The 18,031-nt window shown below is 49.4% G+C and overlaps 1 protein-coding gene across 1 annotated transcript in view; it reads left to right on the top strand.

The window, feature by feature from the left end:
• GRIK3 (glutamate ionotropic receptor kainate type subunit 3) overlaps positions 1 to 18,031 on the top strand; it is a 101,527-nt gene that overhangs the window by 42,659 nt on the left and 40,837 nt on the right. Inside the window, exons 2-4 of the mRNA XM_061449862.1 lie at positions 13,233 to 13,409; positions 14,574 to 14,831; positions 16,150 to 16,331. Coding sequence (XP_061305846.1) covers positions 13,233 to 13,409; positions 14,574 to 14,831; positions 16,150 to 16,331 — 617 coding nt within the window. The remainder of the gene's footprint in view (positions 1 to 13,232; positions 13,410 to 14,573; positions 14,832 to 16,149; positions 16,332 to 18,031) is intronic.

Genomic DNA, 18,031 nt, shown 5'->3' with positions numbered 1-18,031 from the left:
GAGGGCTCTGGGGTGAAGCTCAAAGCAGCTCCACTTGCTGTTAAAGGACACTGGTTTGCTCCCTGCCATTAGAGCATGTGCCTCACCCCATACTGTGGGCATTGAATAGTTCTTGTCTGGCAGGAGGGGACATGTAGGTGCACCATGCATCCCTAAAGGCTGCTGCAAGGCAGGAGGACAGCATTCACCCTACAGGTAGGGTACCCAGGACTCACCACAGAGCAAAGCATCATCTCCCCGAGCCTTCATCCTACCACTTGCAAGCTTTAAAGTCACATCTACTCTCCCCTCACCTTCCAGTGTGTCTCTGGGTTTTCTCTTTACACTATAAAGCTACAGTATTCTCTTTGTAGTACAAAGCTGAGAGAAGCACTAAGCAGTAGGGTTATTCCAGCTCGCTGTCTGGTGAGATGTGCCTTAGGTCAGGCCTTGAGAATTCCCATCGCCAGTATCGGAGTAAACTGATTCACACTGCATTTCTTACAAGTAGTTGCCTGAGAGGGACTGGAGACCTGCACTGCTCAGGAGGGGCAAGGTCACCTCCATGGCTGGGGACATCCTGCTCCAAAGACAAAGCCTCTGCTGGAGCACCAGCAAGGGGGGCAAGGGCTGCATCGCCCTTCACTTGCATAGGGATGAAGGAAAGAAGGGAAGAGCACACCAGTGTGAAGGAGCCTTATATCTCACTTGATGCTTTAATTTCAGATCTTCCCTGCATTCTGTCTGCGTTTCAGCAGCAAGGCCCACAGCATGACCAGAATAACTCTATTGATTTCCAATGCCAACCCACGTGTTTCCATTATTACAGCCCCAGGATGTTATTAGTTGATTTTAATTAAGGGAAACCTGTGAAGCACATGGGCTGCACACACTCAGTTGTGACTGAACAGAGCACATCACAGAGCAGGATGTGGGTGACACTGAAACTCCACAACCCCTGTCCAGCCACCTTGCTGAGCACCAGCTCTGCTCCCAGTGTGCCACTGGTGCCCACTGCACACCCAGAACTGCACCAAGTGGCACAGGGCACATTTGCAATATGTAACTTGTAGGGCTGGATCTCCCCCAGCCACCCCATGGCTGTTACCAGGACCACCGCACTTAAGCTTAATTCAGCATTTACACGGTGCACATGGCATTAACCTCACACTTCAATTCATCAGATTCATTTACTGCTACCCAGCAGAGTCCCAGTTACTGCTGGGCTGGGAGATGCTAGAAACATCCTTTCCAAATAGCCTTTAAATATATTACATGCATCAAGAAGAAAGCAATGCATAAACCACACACTCAGCTCTGCAGCTGGGTATACGCCTGCAGCAGCCTCTCCAGATCTGCTTTCAGAGGCACTGTTCTACTTATTAATCTAGGGTTTTTTCCTCACTTAGCTCTTTAAAACTGAAGAGATTACTTGAGTTCTGCACTGGGTATCTGTGAATCAGGGGAGAAATCGGGGACACTGCCCCCCATTCAGATCTATGAGCCAGGCAGGGCAATAGTAACCACCATAGGGCTGCTCAACGGCTGCTCATCCCACACGCAGGAGGAAGAGGAGGAGGATTGTTTTGCCCAACTTCATGTTGTTTTCCCACTGACAATCTGCTTACTGTAGCCCCACCATAGGGAGGAGGAATGCCAGCTCGCGTTCGCTGCTTTATAAATAGGGCTGGAAAAAGCTTCACTCCTCAGCTTTCCTGTCAGAGCCCTCTTCCTTGAATATGTTTTTTAATTACAAGTCAAATGCGGCTCAGCTGCATTTTAAGCTCTTTTGCATCTCCCACTCACAAGTGTCCCTCCCTCCTCCGCTTCCTTAACTTGCATCAAATCAGCTTTTCCATTGAGTTCCTGCTAGTCTCAGTTTATAGCTCCCGGTTTACTTTATACCACACAGCTATTACCCAGGAGATAGCGCTTTGCCTAAAGTGAGAGGGAACAAAACCAATCCCACTGGGGGGAAAAAGAGGTGGGGGGAGAGCAAGAAAGTAAGGGACTCTTTAGCATCCCATGGGAAGCAATGAGGCCAACTTCATGGGCTCACCTGCAGCTTCTTACCCTGGGCACTACCCCAACAGAGCCAGAGCGAAGACAGCAACACAGAGCACAGAGACCATGGTCCGAGCAGCCCCTGGCAGCTCAGGAGCCACCCCAGTCCTGACCAAGGCTCGGGCCAATCCCCGGTGCCTGGGAAGGGCTCTGCAGCAGCGCTCCAGAGCTGCCGGAAGATGCTGATGCCAGATAACAAAGAACCTGTTTTCATCTAAATAAAGCTCAACAAACGTACCTTAAACCCATGGGTCTGCTTCATGCTCTCAGCGCTCCTCAGCCTCTCCCGCAGCTCTAAAAGAGGCGTCAGCTCCCCAAGGAGGCAGAAATACCCACCCCAGGGCAGGGCAATCAGGGGAGGCAGTGACCCGACTGCCCGCAGGTGATGCTGGTCACTACTTCGGAGCTTATAAAAGGAGTTTTAGTTCAAGCAGCAGATAACTGCCCCATTAACCCTTCTGCAGACCTGTCCCTCCACTTTGTGCTAAGGAGGCATTCGCTATTGCTTCTGTCGGTGACTGGGTGATGGATCTCAATAATTAGCCCTGCGGGAATCAATTGGAGCCACTGAACACAGAACCCCTGGTAATTCATAATGCTGCAGTTGAGGAAACAGCGTCCTTAGCCTTAAACAAACAGTGATCACCGTGATGAATGTTAGAATTACCACAGAACAACAAGGCTTTGGGGTTAGGGGTGAACAATTCAATGGTCAAGTCACAGCTGAGCACGGGTACACCCACTGTCACTGGGGACAAAGGTGTGAAGCACCACACAATGACTAATATGCCTTTGTAATTGGATTTGAATCTATTAATAAAGTTTTCCTACTCCACCCCCTCTATAACTGGAATGGCCTTCAAATTCCCCCTTCTCTGAGCTACCAAACTGATAATTTACCCACTTTAATTTGTGATTCACTTAGTTTGTTTAGTCATGATAATGAATATTCAGCTTCATTAGCACACATTTGGTTCAATTCATGCCAAGATGCATTCAGCCCTATCAGTGTGACAGTTGGATCGCTCCTCACAGCAGCTCTGTGCAGTGACCTGGTGTTAATGGCACTTGTTTGTCACCTCTAAGGCAGCCCAAGGGAGGCAGGAATGGCCTCGCAGGGTGCCCTGTGCAGGGTGCCATGTGTCTTGCTCTCACAGCACAACCCAAACCCCTTTTCCCACAGAACAAATAGGATCAGGACCTTGCTCTGCTGTGAGCACACACCACATGCCAAGCCCTGACCTTGGGTATAGGGACCGTAAGCAATATAAGAGCACCCCTGGCTGGGCTGGAAGGGTGGCTGGGGGCAGGTGATGGGGTGGCATCTCCCCAAAGCCATCAGTGCCTTCAACCAGGGGCTCCCATCACAGCTCCACACAAGCTGCTCTTTCATGTGCTTTTAGGAGATGGAGAAGGTTTGTAATAGGTGATTTTGATCACTTAGGAGTATGTGACACCCTTTTGCTATCGTGCTGCCGGGCACTTCCAGTGCCTCCCTCTGCATCCCCTGCTCTGTGTGTGGCTGTTTGTAAACTGAGAGTACAGATGACAGGAAAATAATGAAAGCATTTTTTTCAGAGCAGATCCTTTTGTCATTCCCTTTTTTTCTTTCATTCCCCAGAAGAAAGGGCTGCTTTTAAGCCAGGGAATTGCTCAGTTGTAATTACACTGGGTATTTAGAATTAGCAATAGGGAAGAAACCTAAATGAAGGAATAACCATTCATAACCCCCCCGGACACCACAGGGTTCCAAAATGCTTCCCCTGGGCAGCTCTTTCCCACCGTGAAAGGTGTTAGTTCAGGGAGACTGGGAAGGAATACTTAGAACTCCTGAGGTTTGGTCCTCACAAAATACTGGGTTCTGCACCCGCAATGGATGCTCCAGGGCTGGGGGCTCCTGGACACTTCATTGCCATAATGCTCCTCATTCCTCCCTCCCCACCCAGCCAGCACAGAGCAATAGACTGGGAATATAGATTAGAAAGAGACTGGAAAATCCTCACCCCTCAGAAAATGGGCTCCAAAGAGCATTTTCCAGAGCAGCATCCCACGCTCCCTGTCTCAGAGCAGCCCCATGGTTCCCACCACCTCCTGCTCCCATCACAACCACATCCCAGGAAAGCCTGCCTTTGCTCTCTGCTTAACAACGTTAAAATAGGAAGAGAAAAGGCTAAAATAGGCAACTAAATCTCCCAATGACACCTTTGGCTGCCGCTGAGCACCAGCAGCGTGGGGCAGTTCAGTCATGCGGAGCCCTGTGCTCCCATCTGCATCACACACCTCTTGGAAACCTGTTGGAGTCTATTATAGACCTTTGATCTTTGCTTACATAAAGGTTTTTCTGTGAGAGTAGGTGGGATTAAGCAGAATCAGTTTTTCCAGAGAACTCTATGGGGCTTTTTTCCCTCTCTTTCTGCTTGCTTTTAAGAAGAGGGTGGAAACCAAGATACTACAGCAGAGACCCCAGCGAGGGTTTGGGATTGTCAGCCCCTGAATGGAATCCATTTCATCAATCAAATTCAGCCTCTATCAGGAGCAAATTCTCAGCGTGTGGCATAAAAATCTTGTAAAACCAAACTGCTAAATATTTAGGGCAGATGACAAACAATATGTCATAATATTTGCAGCACTGCACTTGCTATTCAGTGGCATCGTCTTGCTTAAAAGCCCTGATTTTTGGAAGCATCAACATCATTACACTATAAATGAGGTATAGGACTTAGATGTCTTAATTCTATTATTCTGTGCTACATGCCAGGTGGATATTAAGATTTATTAGCTGGGCTTAGCCATGAATACTTACAAAGAACTGAACTGCATTTAACATGCGCCAATTGCTGGCCATGCAGGGGCGTCCCAACCTGGGTGTGCAGGGGGACACGATGCCAGCACCCAGCTCCGAGGCACATGATAAAGATAAACCCAAAGTATTTTATCATCCTGCAGGTTCTGTTGTGAGCCCCGTCAGTCACAAGCATGAGCCTGGATATATTTCAGTTGTGGCCTTGCTTCTCTGCTTCCTATTTCGTTCGAGCCGTGCGCCCCATGGACATCGCATCTAACGCCGCGTTACACCGCACACCAATAAAAGAGACAGAAAAATAGACATACAGCTGTGCTGCCTAAACCCCGTGTTATGGGTCCTTAATAATTTTAAGCTTTCGAGCAGGTTTTTCTCCCCTATATTGCAGTTTAAAACACGCTTGTAGCCCAAAGCACCACCGTAAAGCCCACAGCTGAGCAGGCCTGATTTATTCAGGCACCGGTGCTTTCCAGGACCCATTTGCTGAGTTTGTGCAGCCTCAGGCAGGTTCTGGGGAGGGAGCTCCTGTCTCTGAGCAGGTAAAAGCTCAGGGATCGTCTCCTCCAGTGCTTATATCCTCGGACATCCCTGTGCTGGTGGGCACAGTTCCTCCCCAGCCATAGGGTGTTGGAAAGTGGAGGCACAGACAACACTGCTGTTTATTCCGTGCTTGTGGCAACTGATGAACAAGAGATCTTGTATCATAGAAACATAGGATCCCAGCCTGGTTTGGGTTGGAAGGGAAGAGCTTCTGCCTCAGAGCTCATCTCAGTCTGGCAGGTTCAAGCCATTCCCCTTGGCCTGTCCCTACATCCCTTGTCCCAAGCCCCTCTCCAGGTTTCCTGCAGCCCCTTTAGGCACTGGAGCTGCTCTAAAGTCTCCTCTTAAGGAGCCTTCTCTTCTCCAGGCTGAACAAACCCAGCTCTTTCAGCCTGTACATTAACCAAAGCAAGCCCAAGTACCTGGTGAGGTATCTGCCAGTGACAATGACTCAAATGCAATTGTCCAAACCTTGCAAGATCAACCTTTTGCAGAGAAATAAGCCCACATAAAGCAAAGTTGTAGAGCCCATGGGAGCCTTTCCCATGAGGGAATCTGATCAGTCAGAGCATCACTGGGCTCCTGCTGGCAGCTCTGCCCCTGGGGGACTCCTTGGGCTGCAGCTCACTGGTCGCTGCATTACACTGTGAGCTTTATATTGGGTAAATTAAGTGTGTCTTGCCATTTGCATTGCCCTTATCTTGATGGGAATCACTTCCTAGGGGATGCTGATGTGGCTTGTCTTTCTTTTTTAATTGAGCCTGCTTAAAAAAAAAAATAAATAAAAAGCCCATTTCATTTTAATCATGTATTATGCAAATGAAAAATTTAAATATCATTAAGGAATCTGTTGCTAACTTAATTTCTTCCTGCTGTAGCACTGCTGAAGGCCTTTGATCTCAGATTAACGCTTTGATCCGCTCCCTTGGTCGGGGTTACGCGATGCTGCTGGGGTAAATGCTCTTTCTCAGATGTAAAACGTGCAACAGCAGAAGAGCTTGTTCAAAGAAATGCCAGAGGAAACGGTGCCAATTAGGCCAAGGGGGAAGGACTTGTAAAGGAGGAGAAGTTTGCTTCTAGAAGCTGCCACCCGGTGCTGCGTGTGCCCAGCCTGCGCCTCGACATGCGCCAAGGGGGGAAACGGCTCTGCTCATCACCCCAGCCCCATGTGGTCCATGGTCTCCACCAAAGGGCACGCACCTTTCCGCACCATCCCTACCCATTTAGCACTGAGAATCAAGCTGCCATATTCCATTCACTCCATCCCTGGCAGTGTTCAAGGCCAGGCTGGATGGGGCTTGGAGCAAGCTGCTCCAGTGGAAGGTGTCCCTGCCTGTGGCAGGGGTTGGAACTGGATGAGCTTTAAGGCTCTTCCAAACCATTCCATGATTCTATAAATTTCTCCTTTAGTGTGAGTAAAGTGCTGACACACACATTTTACCTACAGTGTTTTTAATCAGTTAATTTAACCAGAAGCATTAATAATGTATTTCTTTGCCACTTGACTGCTCATCTCTTAAGCAGCTTACACATAAGAGAAGAATGTCACCCCCTGTGACATAAAATACCTAATACAGTGCAAGTGAAAGAGGATTTTGCCTCTTCAGTATCAAAATGGGAAGAGGGAGATGCTGTCTCCTGGGAATGGGTCAGCCTGCTGTGCCGGGCTTTCTGTCCTGGCAGGCAGGAAAATCCCTCCCTATGGGACACACACATTTGGCATATCTGATTTTCTGGTTGAATTCATTTTCTTGGCATTACTCAGAGAGGACCTGGCCCTTCATTAGGCTGCAAAATGTGGTGGAATTCCGGTCCATCGGCTGCTCCTGTTAGCTGCTGTGGAGCCCCATGGATGTCTCCGGAGCAGCTGAAAGCAGGATTGTTCCCTGTGCTAAGTGTCACGGGGGTGGCTCTGTGCCTGGGGGCTGTTGTTAGGGTTCAAAATCTGAGGTTTTGTGTTCAATTTGATGGGGTTTGGGGGACTTTAACCGCATCCAGCTCCAGATCCCTTCCACTGGAGCAGCTTGCTCCAAGCCCGTGTCCAACCTGCCAGGGATGGGGCAGCCACAGCTTCTCTGGGCACCCTGTGCCAGCGCCTCAGCACCCTCACAGGGAAGAGCTTCTGCCTAAGAGCTCATCTCAGTCTCCCCTCGGGCAGGTTAAAGCCATTCCCCTTGGCCTGTCCCTACATCCCTTGTCACCATCATGGGCTTCCTAAGTCTGTGGAGGCAGAGGGAACCTGCGGCCCTCAGAAAACACAACTGGGAATACCCTGAGAAAGAGAAACTGCCATGGGAGTAACAGCTGTCTGCATGGGGACAGGCCACATTCCTTTCTCATTCCTATAAAAGAGAGGTGCAACGTCTCCAGGCAGGCTGTGAGCGTAAGCGGCGTGAACACGCCGGCTCCGAGGTTAATCCTCCTCCTGCGTTCCAAGCTGGATCCTGCTCCTGGGTTTTAGCCATCATCATTCAGAGCGAGCAGGCTCCGCAGGCAGGGGACAGCCTGAGCCTGCGAGCAGCAGCAGAGCCCTTGCACAGGCTCTCTCTTGCGTGATGCATGTTTATGAAGCCTGAAATTGCTTTGGATCTGTGGTTGTGCTGCATCACATTAAGCAGTGCCACACCGAAGTGACAGGGCTGATGCATGATCAGCAGCAGTTTAAGGGGACAGGAACTTGGATCTTTGTGCTGTCAAAATCAGAAGCCCATTGACAGAGCGAGGGGATGATTTCCACCGCCTTCCCAGAAGGTTTGCTTCAGAAAATATGCAAGTCCTGTTTGCTGCCTTAGCTCTGAGCCTCACCATGGTCTGCTCAGGGAGCACATCCCAGGCTGTGGCCTGACGCAGACAGTCCAATGGGATCAGGGCATCTTGGGGTACAAGGGTTCCCCAGGCAGTCAAAAGGGCTCTTGAGGCAATGGAGGGGTCCCACAGCATCCCTTGGCACTGCCTCCCCACTCAAATGACTTTGTTCCTGTTTGGAGAACACCAACCCCATCCCCATCAGACACAGGGGCTCTGGCTGAACCAGGGGCCGGCTCCGGCTCCAGCTCCAGCTGCACTCACTTGTGCAGCAGTTTGTAGTAGCAGCTCCTTGGGGGAAAGGGAACGGAGAAGTTTCTTGTGGTCAAACCCGTCATTGCTTCACCTCTTGCTTTTTAAATGGTATTTATTGTCTCCTGGGTTCTGCTGCTTTCACTGCATCCGTGTTAGTGCACCTGAGTCTGGAGCAGTCCCACGCTGACGGGCAGTCTGTGGGGCTTTTAGCTCCATCCCAGGGAACTTTCTTTAACATCCCATCAGTGTTATCTCATTTCTCTTTACTGGTATAAACGTGGAGGCCCTGGACCATGGCAGGGACATTCTCTCCACTGGACTGGTCAGATGAGCAGAAGCATCAATTCTCAAAGCTTTCCCTTTGGGGAAGCACATCTTGTGGGGAAGGGCTCTCCTTGGGGACCTGCTGAGGGCCATCCTGTAGGATCTAAACACTAGGTCATGTGTACTGGTCCTGACTGCCCTGCTTGCTAATACTGTCCCCAAACCAGGACAAATTACATGTCCCAGCCAGCCGTGCTGCTCAACAAGAAGGAATCTATTCTTCTGCATTCTCACGTTGTAACCTCAGAGTGAAAAGCACATAAACCACAGGTCTCTGGGCAGGACCGGTCCGTGAGACAGAGGCAGGAGCTCTCGCATCCCTGGAGGAGCTCAGGCTTGCTCCATCCTCAGCAAGAGCTATTTCAAACCAGGTATTTCTCCCAGGGTGTCTCACGGAAAGAGACTGTCAGAAAGCTGTCTAAATGTGTTAACAACACTGTCAGCGGGGGAGAGGAAAGTGTTATCAGAAATGGTTGCTCTTCAAAGCTAAGTAACTCGGTGATTTTAGGAGGAGTAAAAGATAAGAGATCACACCAGGTGCTGAGGGCTCTTGGAATTTTCTTTCTGAGAATGAAGCTGTTTGTTTTGTTAAAAAGAGGAGCTGGGGAGAAAGGGAAAACCTAAAATACTTGGGCTTTCTTGACTTAGCTTTTCACAACGCTACAAATAACTCAGACTGCATCCATCCTGCGCAGCCGCCGCTCGGGATCAGCCGCAGCTCTGGGAAAGGGTTCCTGTCCCATTGACCAGCCTCCCTGCTGGATTCATTCCAAGGGTTTTCCAGCGTTACCACCCGAAGACGGGAGGAGCGTAGCACAGCTTTGATGCAGACAAACCTGGCCATGCTCTGATTGCCATCAGGGGGATTTGGGGTGTTTTGTGGGATCCAGGTTCTACCCTGAACAGCGAGGCTAATGGTCAGAGAATCATAGTTTGGGTCTAGATATAATAGAGAGTTTCAGGTGCTTGCTTTGGATTCTCATTTGGAATGTTTAAACCTCCCCACCTCAGCAGTAACGTCAGTGGTCATCAAATAAAACAGCATAAAATATGAAGGTATGAAGCTGATTCTACTTAGTGTGTTTTCCCATAGGCTGACTGGTATTCCCTGGAGAGCCATTAGCCTGCTCTAAAGGGAAAGAAAAATGAATCATTATTTAACCTGCCTGATGATCTGTATTTAAAATCCAAGGAGTCAGATGTAATAACAGGCAACTCCACCAAAAGTACTTACAATAAGGGATAACAAATGATAACATCCAAGCCCATCCTGCCTTGAGGAGATACTGACAGTTTGTGCTGAGGCATCTCCTACAAGCTGACTCCCTGACCTGGACCCCATTGCACTAAAGCCATACAAACCTGGCCTAAAAAGAAGGTTTTCAGGGTAAAACACATGCAAACAAACTCAACCTGAAGCTGGTAAACCCCAGTGTGTGTTGGAGGTGTGGTGTCGCAGTGGGGAGTCTGTGGGATGTATTGACCGGTCAAGGAAACAGCTCAGTCCTTTCCTGGATAAATCAGGCAGCAAATGCTCTCCTGAACCTCAGGAGGATGTGACAAAGCGTGACAGAGCTCACACAGCCATGTTCTGCCTATCTGCAAAGCTGTGGGAGGTAAGGAGAGAAGGAAAGGGAAGCTGGGACCTGAACAGATGGGGCAATACTGGGAGAAGGTCCTTAGCACCGGCTCCGGTGAGCAGCAGCCGTTCATCTCCAAGAGATCCCAAATAACTGCAAGAATAGGGTAGAGGCAGAAATGGTTCAGAGGCAGAGCAACACTAAAGGACCTTTGGTTTTATTAGATCCCCCTAAACTTGTTTATAGGTAGTATATAAAAGAGGAAAGTGTTGTTGACTTTTTATCGCCCATTGGCTTTCTCTGCTTTTCTAAGCATAAAGTCACAGTGAGGCTCCTGTCACAGGACCCACAGGCAATCACTCTCCTGGGGAGCACAGGGAGAGCCAACCAACCCTGTGTGTCCCATTGCATCGCTTCACCCTCCCAGCTGGGGGTTGCAGGGGACGCACAGAGTCCCCCCGGCCCAGCCATCAGCCAGCCCATGTCACATCCCTCAGCCTCCCAATGGCACAAGCTGATGCTCTCCATCTTGCTCCAATGGAAAAGCTGCACCAATTATTTTCATAATTAGGTGGCTTTTCAAATTAATGCCAGTTCTGCTATGTAATCATGATGAAGATTATGCATTAATCAGCTGTTCCAAGCTGGTTATTAGGCTCTTTAAATAATGATGGGAATGAACATCTCAGAAGGAGAGGCACGCAAGCCAGAGGGATGGCAGAGTGGGATAACCAGGAGCAGGGAGCGGCTGCCGAAGGGATGGGGCTGTGCAGATCTGCCCTCAGGAGCAATCCTCAGCACCACTGGCAACTGCAGTGGACTGTCCCCACGTACCCAGCACCCAGCCATAGAACCAGAGAGACATTACTTCTGCCTGTCTGCTTTCTCATTGCCTGCCACTAAATTCAAGGTATTGGGTGGCTGCACAGAAAATTCTTTTCTGTCCAAAAGCCCATTATATCCAGTTGGATGTCTGCAGTGGGAATTTATTTGGGATCAAACACCAATAATCCACATACCCAGTCCTGTATTCTATCATAATAAGACATGCCCCAAAGCAAGCCTGAAAGCTCTGGCTAGGAGAAAGCCTAATGTCATCTAGTTGATAATCAATGTGCTATGAACCCCGTTATCACTTCAGGATGATGCTAGAAAACAAAATATCCCTTGTTAAAATGTTCTGGATGGTGAAGCTTTGACCAGAAAGATGGGGATGAATCTCATGCTCACTTTAGTTCTGTTTATTGTTTCTGCTATAATACTGTGTATGAATTTTCTCTGCCCTAAGAAACTTAGACTGAGCTACCAGTATGTGCAAACTTGGATATATGGATGAATAATTCAGTGACAATGAGGCACTTGGACCATCCTGCTTGGCTGCTGCCTGCACTGCCAGGCATTCTAGATTGAAAACCTGGTCAGAAGTGATTTGCTGAGGATTGCATGGGAATGAAACCTGTCCTCAGGTTGAGCATTCAGCCTCGTTGTCTTTATTCTTCCCCGTTACCAAAGCTAGCACTGAGATCCGTGTTTTTTCCTACCAGGCACATGCAGTGAACAGCTCAAACGTTTTGGGTGCTTATGAACGTAAATTAACCACCACGATCACTTCACAATGGGGACACAAAGTGTGCAGAGGAAAAGGAAGGAAGTGACTTGCAGAAAAGTCAGAGGCCTCTGCAGCTTCCTTAGCAGCCTGGCTGGGGAAACCTCAAGGCATTGCTAATGTGGTTTGCTCAGCCCATGGCTTGGTCGGGTCCCCAGGGGGATGCACAGAGCATGGCTTGGCTCTTGCCAAATTGGCACTCCTGGCTGACACCAAAGTGTCACCAAAACTACAGATAACACCTTCTGGCTCCTACAGGAAGATCTATGCAGTTGCTGGGAGAACCGAGCAGACATCTGCTGTCTGTAACAAAACATCTTAGGACTACCTTAAATTGAATAGGAAGATTTTCCTTCTGCTAATGAAGCCAGAGACCATCTGTTACCAATTGCACTTGCTTATCTCGCTCATCCGTTAATTATTTTAGTTTACTTTTTAATAAGATAGAGCAAGGTTTGTGTGTCATTCCGTGGTTCTGGAAGGGGCACGGGATGGTGCCTGCATCTCGAGGACAAGGACATGCAATTGCATAACTTATGCCTGCACGGAGTCATTGCAATCAGTGGTTCTCAGTGGGGAGCTGAGGACAAGACTCCCAGACACAGAGCCAAGAAACCCAGTGATGCTGTGACATGAGCTCCTTGTCCTTGGGGAGGTGTAATGGCATTAACAGCTCCTGAACACGGGAAAGCATGCGTTCAAGTTGTGCATTATTGAGCAGATAAGCTTTAGGGGAGGCAAATTCTGAAGTCTCTGCTGGCCTGAATTAAGACGTGGGATAACTAAACATGAGGAACAATAAAACATGCGAAGGGCACTAAAAATGGCACTAAAAATAGCAAGGAGCCGTGTTGCACTGCCTCCTGCATGAGGACTTGGGCAGGGCAGGGCAGCGCCAGCTCTGTACCACTGTAACACCACAGAGCACAAACCTGGAGCATCCCTGCAGCTGAGCAAGAAGCCTGTCCACACTTCCCAAGGCCTGGTCCTAAAGTTTAATGGGAAGCCCCCCGTCTGTCTTATAAGAATTTTCTAAGCCTTTAAATCTGTCCCTTGTTGCCCTATGAAGCTGGTACTCGGAATGCATCCATGGACCAGCATGTAACAAACCCCAAATGTTTGCATGTCTTCATTTCAATCCAGGAAACGTCCTGGAGCAAAACCTTGCTCAGCCTGCAAATGTCACAGCTCTCTCCAAGAGTTTTCTTGCCCTTGCTATGCAGTGTTATGAATCGCACTTTATGTGGCTGAAAGTTGGGTTTGCCTTGTCTTGCAGGAGGAATCTTCGAGTACGCCGATGGCCCCAATACCCAGGTTATGAGTGCTGAGGAACAAGCCTTCAGATTTTCTGCCAATATCATTAACAGGAACAGAACTCTGTTGCCTAACACAACACTGACCTATGACATTCAGAGGATACACTTCCACGACAGCTTTGAAGCAACCAAGAAAGGTAAGAGCACAGCACGCTCCTCAGCAGCCTTGTGGCCATTAGTTGAGCAGAAAACCAGGCACAGCTTCACTTGAGACCCAGCAGCTCATTTTGTCCTGCTCTACTCGGTGCTCTGGATCAGGAGTCCTCCAGGAGCTGACCTTCCAGGGGCAATTTAATATAAGGGGAACAACTATTCTCTTTTTCCCTCTGCACACCTCCATTCAGTGTTTGCTTCTAATCCTGAGCGAAGGGCTGTAGGCGATGCCTTTATTTGTTCCTGTATCCCCGGCAGTTTTAACATCCACAGCCTAGATATTCTGTTCTCTTCCTGAAAGCCATGTTTTATGCTCAGGTAAGAGCAGCCCACTCAAATTATTGAAGGGGAGGGAAGAAGTGGGACTACACAGCAAAGGCTGTGGGGCTGATGACCTGAAGGCTGAGTGTGCTTCTGTTTGGGGAGAAACAGAACCTGCTGCCAGAGCTCCTGGTTGCAAGAGGGGCATCACAGGGGAGAGGGAATGTTGGAGTTCACTGACCCTGTCTTGGCCCTTTTTAGGATTCATAGAACCCCAGCCGGGTTTGGGTTGGAAGGGCCCTTAAAGCTCCTCCAGCTCCAACCCCTGCCATGGGCAGGGACCCCTTCCACTGGAGCAGCTTGCTCCAAGCCCCTGTGTCCAACCTGGCCTCGAACACTGCCAGGGATGGGGCAGCCACAGCTTCTCTGGGCACCCTGTGCCAGCGCCTCAGCACCCTCACAGGGAAGAACTTCTGCCTCAGAGCTCATCTCAGTCTATGAAAAACATTATTTAGTAGGAAAAAATGAAATCAATGGGAAAGCACATTTGTTAGAGGGAATCTGCTCATCTCTGGGTGTTTCCTTGACCCCTCCGGAGGCTCAGCCATTTCTAACACAGCAGAGCTGTTATCCCCTCCTCTGTGCTTCTAACCACTAGTCCAGACCCCACTGCCTCAATTCCTCCTCTCCCCCTCTCTGCCTCTGGTCACTGCTGTAAGTACCTAACGTCAGTGCTGCTGTTAGTGCCCAGAAGCTTGTCTGTCTGCCCACTGCTCCAGGGGCCAGGCCAGGAGAAGCTTTCTGTGCCCCCACGGATGCTCTGATGCTCACCCCTCCTGCAGAGGTCCCTCGTGCTTTCCTGACAGCATCTCCCCTTCCTTTTCCAGCCTGTGACCAGCTTGCTCTGGGGGTCGTAGCAATATTTGGACCTTCCCAAGGCTCCTGTACCAATGCCGTCCAGTCTATCTGCAATGCCCTGGAAGTCCCCCACATACAGCTTCGATGGAAGCATCACCCTTTGGATAACAAGGACACTTTCTATGTCAACCTTTATCCGGACTATGCTTCCCTTAGCCATGCCATTCTGGACCTCGTGCAGTATTTGAAATGGAGGTCAGCCACTGTGGTTTATGATGACAGCACAGGTAGGTGAAGGAAGGAGCAATCCAGGGCGTTTGTTGTTGTGGGTCTCATTTAGGAACGTTTGGAATGAAACCTTCTAGGAGCAAAATGACGCGCAGCGACGGGCGCATGGGGACGTGCTGGCTCCCAAGCACTCCATCGAGTGTTGCAGAAGGCTCTGGGATCCTTTCTGAAGCTTTCCATTCACAAAGATCTTAGGATGTGGGTAACCCCCAGCACACCCCCGCTGACAAAGGGGAGGATTAACTGTCCTCTTGGGTGATCTGGCTCAGCTCGGCTCTGTTTGCCACCACGGTGCCCATCTATAGAAGCAAAGAGCCTGGTCTGTGGCTCCCACTGAGGGTGCAGTTTCCCACCTAGAAGCAAAAGCAGTTCAGGGAAGTCGCTTTGTTTCCTGGCTCATTCCATAAAGCAGAGCTGACAAAGTTTTGCACATAAAGCGAGCTGCTGATGGTTAAACAAAGCAAAGGGCTGCACAGCACTGCAGAGAAAAAAAAAACCCAGACAAAAGACACATTGGATAGCCTGTCCAACCTAATTCCACTAAACCAAATGGTTTCTTTAGGGGAGGGCTGATGAGAACACAGTTTGACATTCCTGTTTTGCGAATGTGGGTCACAGTATGTTCCCTTCGTGGCATATTCTTAAGTATCTCTTCTATTATGCAGAGGAACATGCTTCTCTTTTCCTCCTCGCAATAGGCATCTGCTTAATTTCTTCGTGCAACATTAGATACCAATAATTCCTGCTCAGCTGCATCCAGCATCACTTTGTACCCTCTGCATAAGAAAGAAATGATTTCTAATGGTAGTAAGGAAGTTACAAGTGATGAACTCTGATATTCCTAAACTAAGCACATGTTATTTTTCCTCTTTTGCTCTTATGCCCAGTAAATACTGCAGATTTTAACTTGTTTTATAGCTGATTATCATCATCAGTCCTTCCTCAAAGGCACATTTGCTTAAGAAAATATGCCATGAACCCAGAGATGCCAAAGGTTAGGACCAATCTGTCGTTCTCCTCTTCCTGCTTCGTGCAAAGTCTTCAGCTCTACCATAGCTGGATGCAGGGAGAAACACCAATAAAAGCCATTCTGCCTTAGGACAGCTGCTCTGGGAATATCAGGGGGTTTAATGGCTGATCCATGACAATTTGTCTTGGATACTCCTTTTACAATGGCTGTTTGAGGGAGGGAGGAAAGTCTTGATCGCGTTCCATACAGTACTATAGGAAGGAATAACGTGCTGGGATAGCCAGCCTGCAGGGCACGGGCAGCCTCTCCTGTAACACTGTGGGTTTGTCTCTGTGCAACGCTCGAAGGCCTTATCCGGCTGCAGGAGCTCATCATGGCCCCATCGAGGTACAACATCCGGCTCAAGATCCGCCAGCTCCCGCTGGACACGGACGATGCGCGGCCGCTCCTGAAGGAGATGAAGCGGGGCCGGGAATTCCGCATCATCTTCGACTGCAGCCACCTGATGGCAGCTCAGATCCTCAAGCAGGTGAGTGGGGGGCAGAGGGGGAGAGGCAGAAGTGGCACTGAGAGGCCCGTGCTAAGGGTGGTTGTGATGCAGGGAGAGCCCCACTGGCAGAGGTGCAGCTTCCCCTCTGCCCGCATCCTCAGCCACACTGAAGGCTACAACACGGACATGCTTCAAGGATGCTACTGGATGGCTACCGGCTGCTTCTGCCACTCTTCGTTTAGCCCTGTACCAGCTTTTCATGTTTGCAATTTTAAATACCCTCTTTCCCTTCCATGCTGCTCATGTCCCAGGTTGGTGCGTTCATGCAGAGGAGCAGGGCATGAATCCGGTTTCCATCCCTCCTTCCCAGTCCTGCTCCTCGCTGCAAGCAGCCAGGCAGGAACAGCATCCTCAGTCCCTTCACGAGCACCATGTGCAATTCTTGGACTTTAAGCCAGATGTCAGTGATTTTCCATTCATTTGGTCTCTCTCCATTCTCCCCACGTTCCTCCACTGGTGTTTTCCATGGGCCAAGCGCTTTGCTGCTCCCCCCTGCTCCTCATTTCCAAGTGCCTTTAGGTTTCAGGGTCAATATTGAGGCAGAGGAAAACGCTCTCACAAAGGATGCTAAAAACCAGTCACTGAAAGAAGTGTTGCTCCTATCAGCCCAGCAAGACACTACCACATAGATTAACTAAATCCCCTGAAGGGCTGAGAAAGCAAGCACATGGAAAGAGACTTCTTCTGCAGCCTTCTTGATGCAGAATGAAGGGAAGTGCTCAAAGAAATCAGAAAGCCTGGGAGGGATTATTAAAGCAAGCAATATAAGGGACTCATTGTCTCCTGCCTATTATTTTAACATGCTGCCTGTGTTTGATGCTGTTCACTTATTATGCAGTTTATTATAGTTTATTGTGCCATCTGCTCTGCTCATCGCTGCGAGTGCAGCCTGAGGAAGATGGAGGAGAGGGGGGACTGAGGGGGAAGAAGCCTTTCGAAGTCCTTCTGGCTGATTTTGTGTGTGTGGTGGGGTTTCATAGGGCCCAAAGCCATGGATTTCAGCTTAGCATTATTACATCAAGCATCTTTACTAGGGGAGAAAGTGCAAACGTTCCCAGAGCTCAGGAAGCTGCACAAGCCCAAAGCATGCCCTGAGTGGCCCCTGCACACTTACTCCGGTGTGTGGCAACTGGGTGGCTCTGAGCAGGGTCTTGGGTCTCTCCCACTGTTGGCACTCACACGTGTGGAAGAATCAGGAAGCTCAGAAACCTCATCTGTCCCCAGCTTTTCTCCCATAATGAAGAAATGCATGTCTAGAGGTGCCACCTTTGCTTGTGAAACAGCTTTAGGGGACAGAAAGGCTCGGGCAACTACAGCCTGCCTTCACTAGGGTAGCTCTGACTGAGCACGCAACATCGTGCCAGGGCACATCTTGCTCCCAGGCCATTTGAGGTGATTTAAAGCCCATCTTCCCCCAGCACTTCACTGGTAACTGGGCAGGATTTTGAAACTGGAGTAGTAAAAAGGCCCCATGGATTAGTAATCCATGAATAACAACAGCACAAGAGCTGGCACAAAGACGTACAGATGACATTGCCACACACTGCTCCAGTCTGGGCTCCTTGGCATGACTGAGACATCAAACCATTCAGTGTTCTATCCTCTTGGACAAACAAATCATTGTAAAACCCTATCACAGCGCTAGGCCTGCTCTGAGACCTCCCCATCCCACCCCAGCT

The sequence above is a fragment of the Pezoporus flaviventris genome, unplaced genomic scaffold (genome assembly GCF_033815535.1).
Source record: "Pezoporus flaviventris isolate CSIRO_AGI_PZ_B2104156 unplaced genomic scaffold, CSIRO_AGI_Pfla_v1 ptg000008l, whole genome shotgun sequence".
NCBI classification, from domain to species: Eukaryota; Metazoa; Chordata; class Aves; order Psittaciformes; family Psittacidae; genus Pezoporus; species Pezoporus flaviventris.
This window is presented reverse-complemented; position numbering and strand designations above follow the sequence as displayed.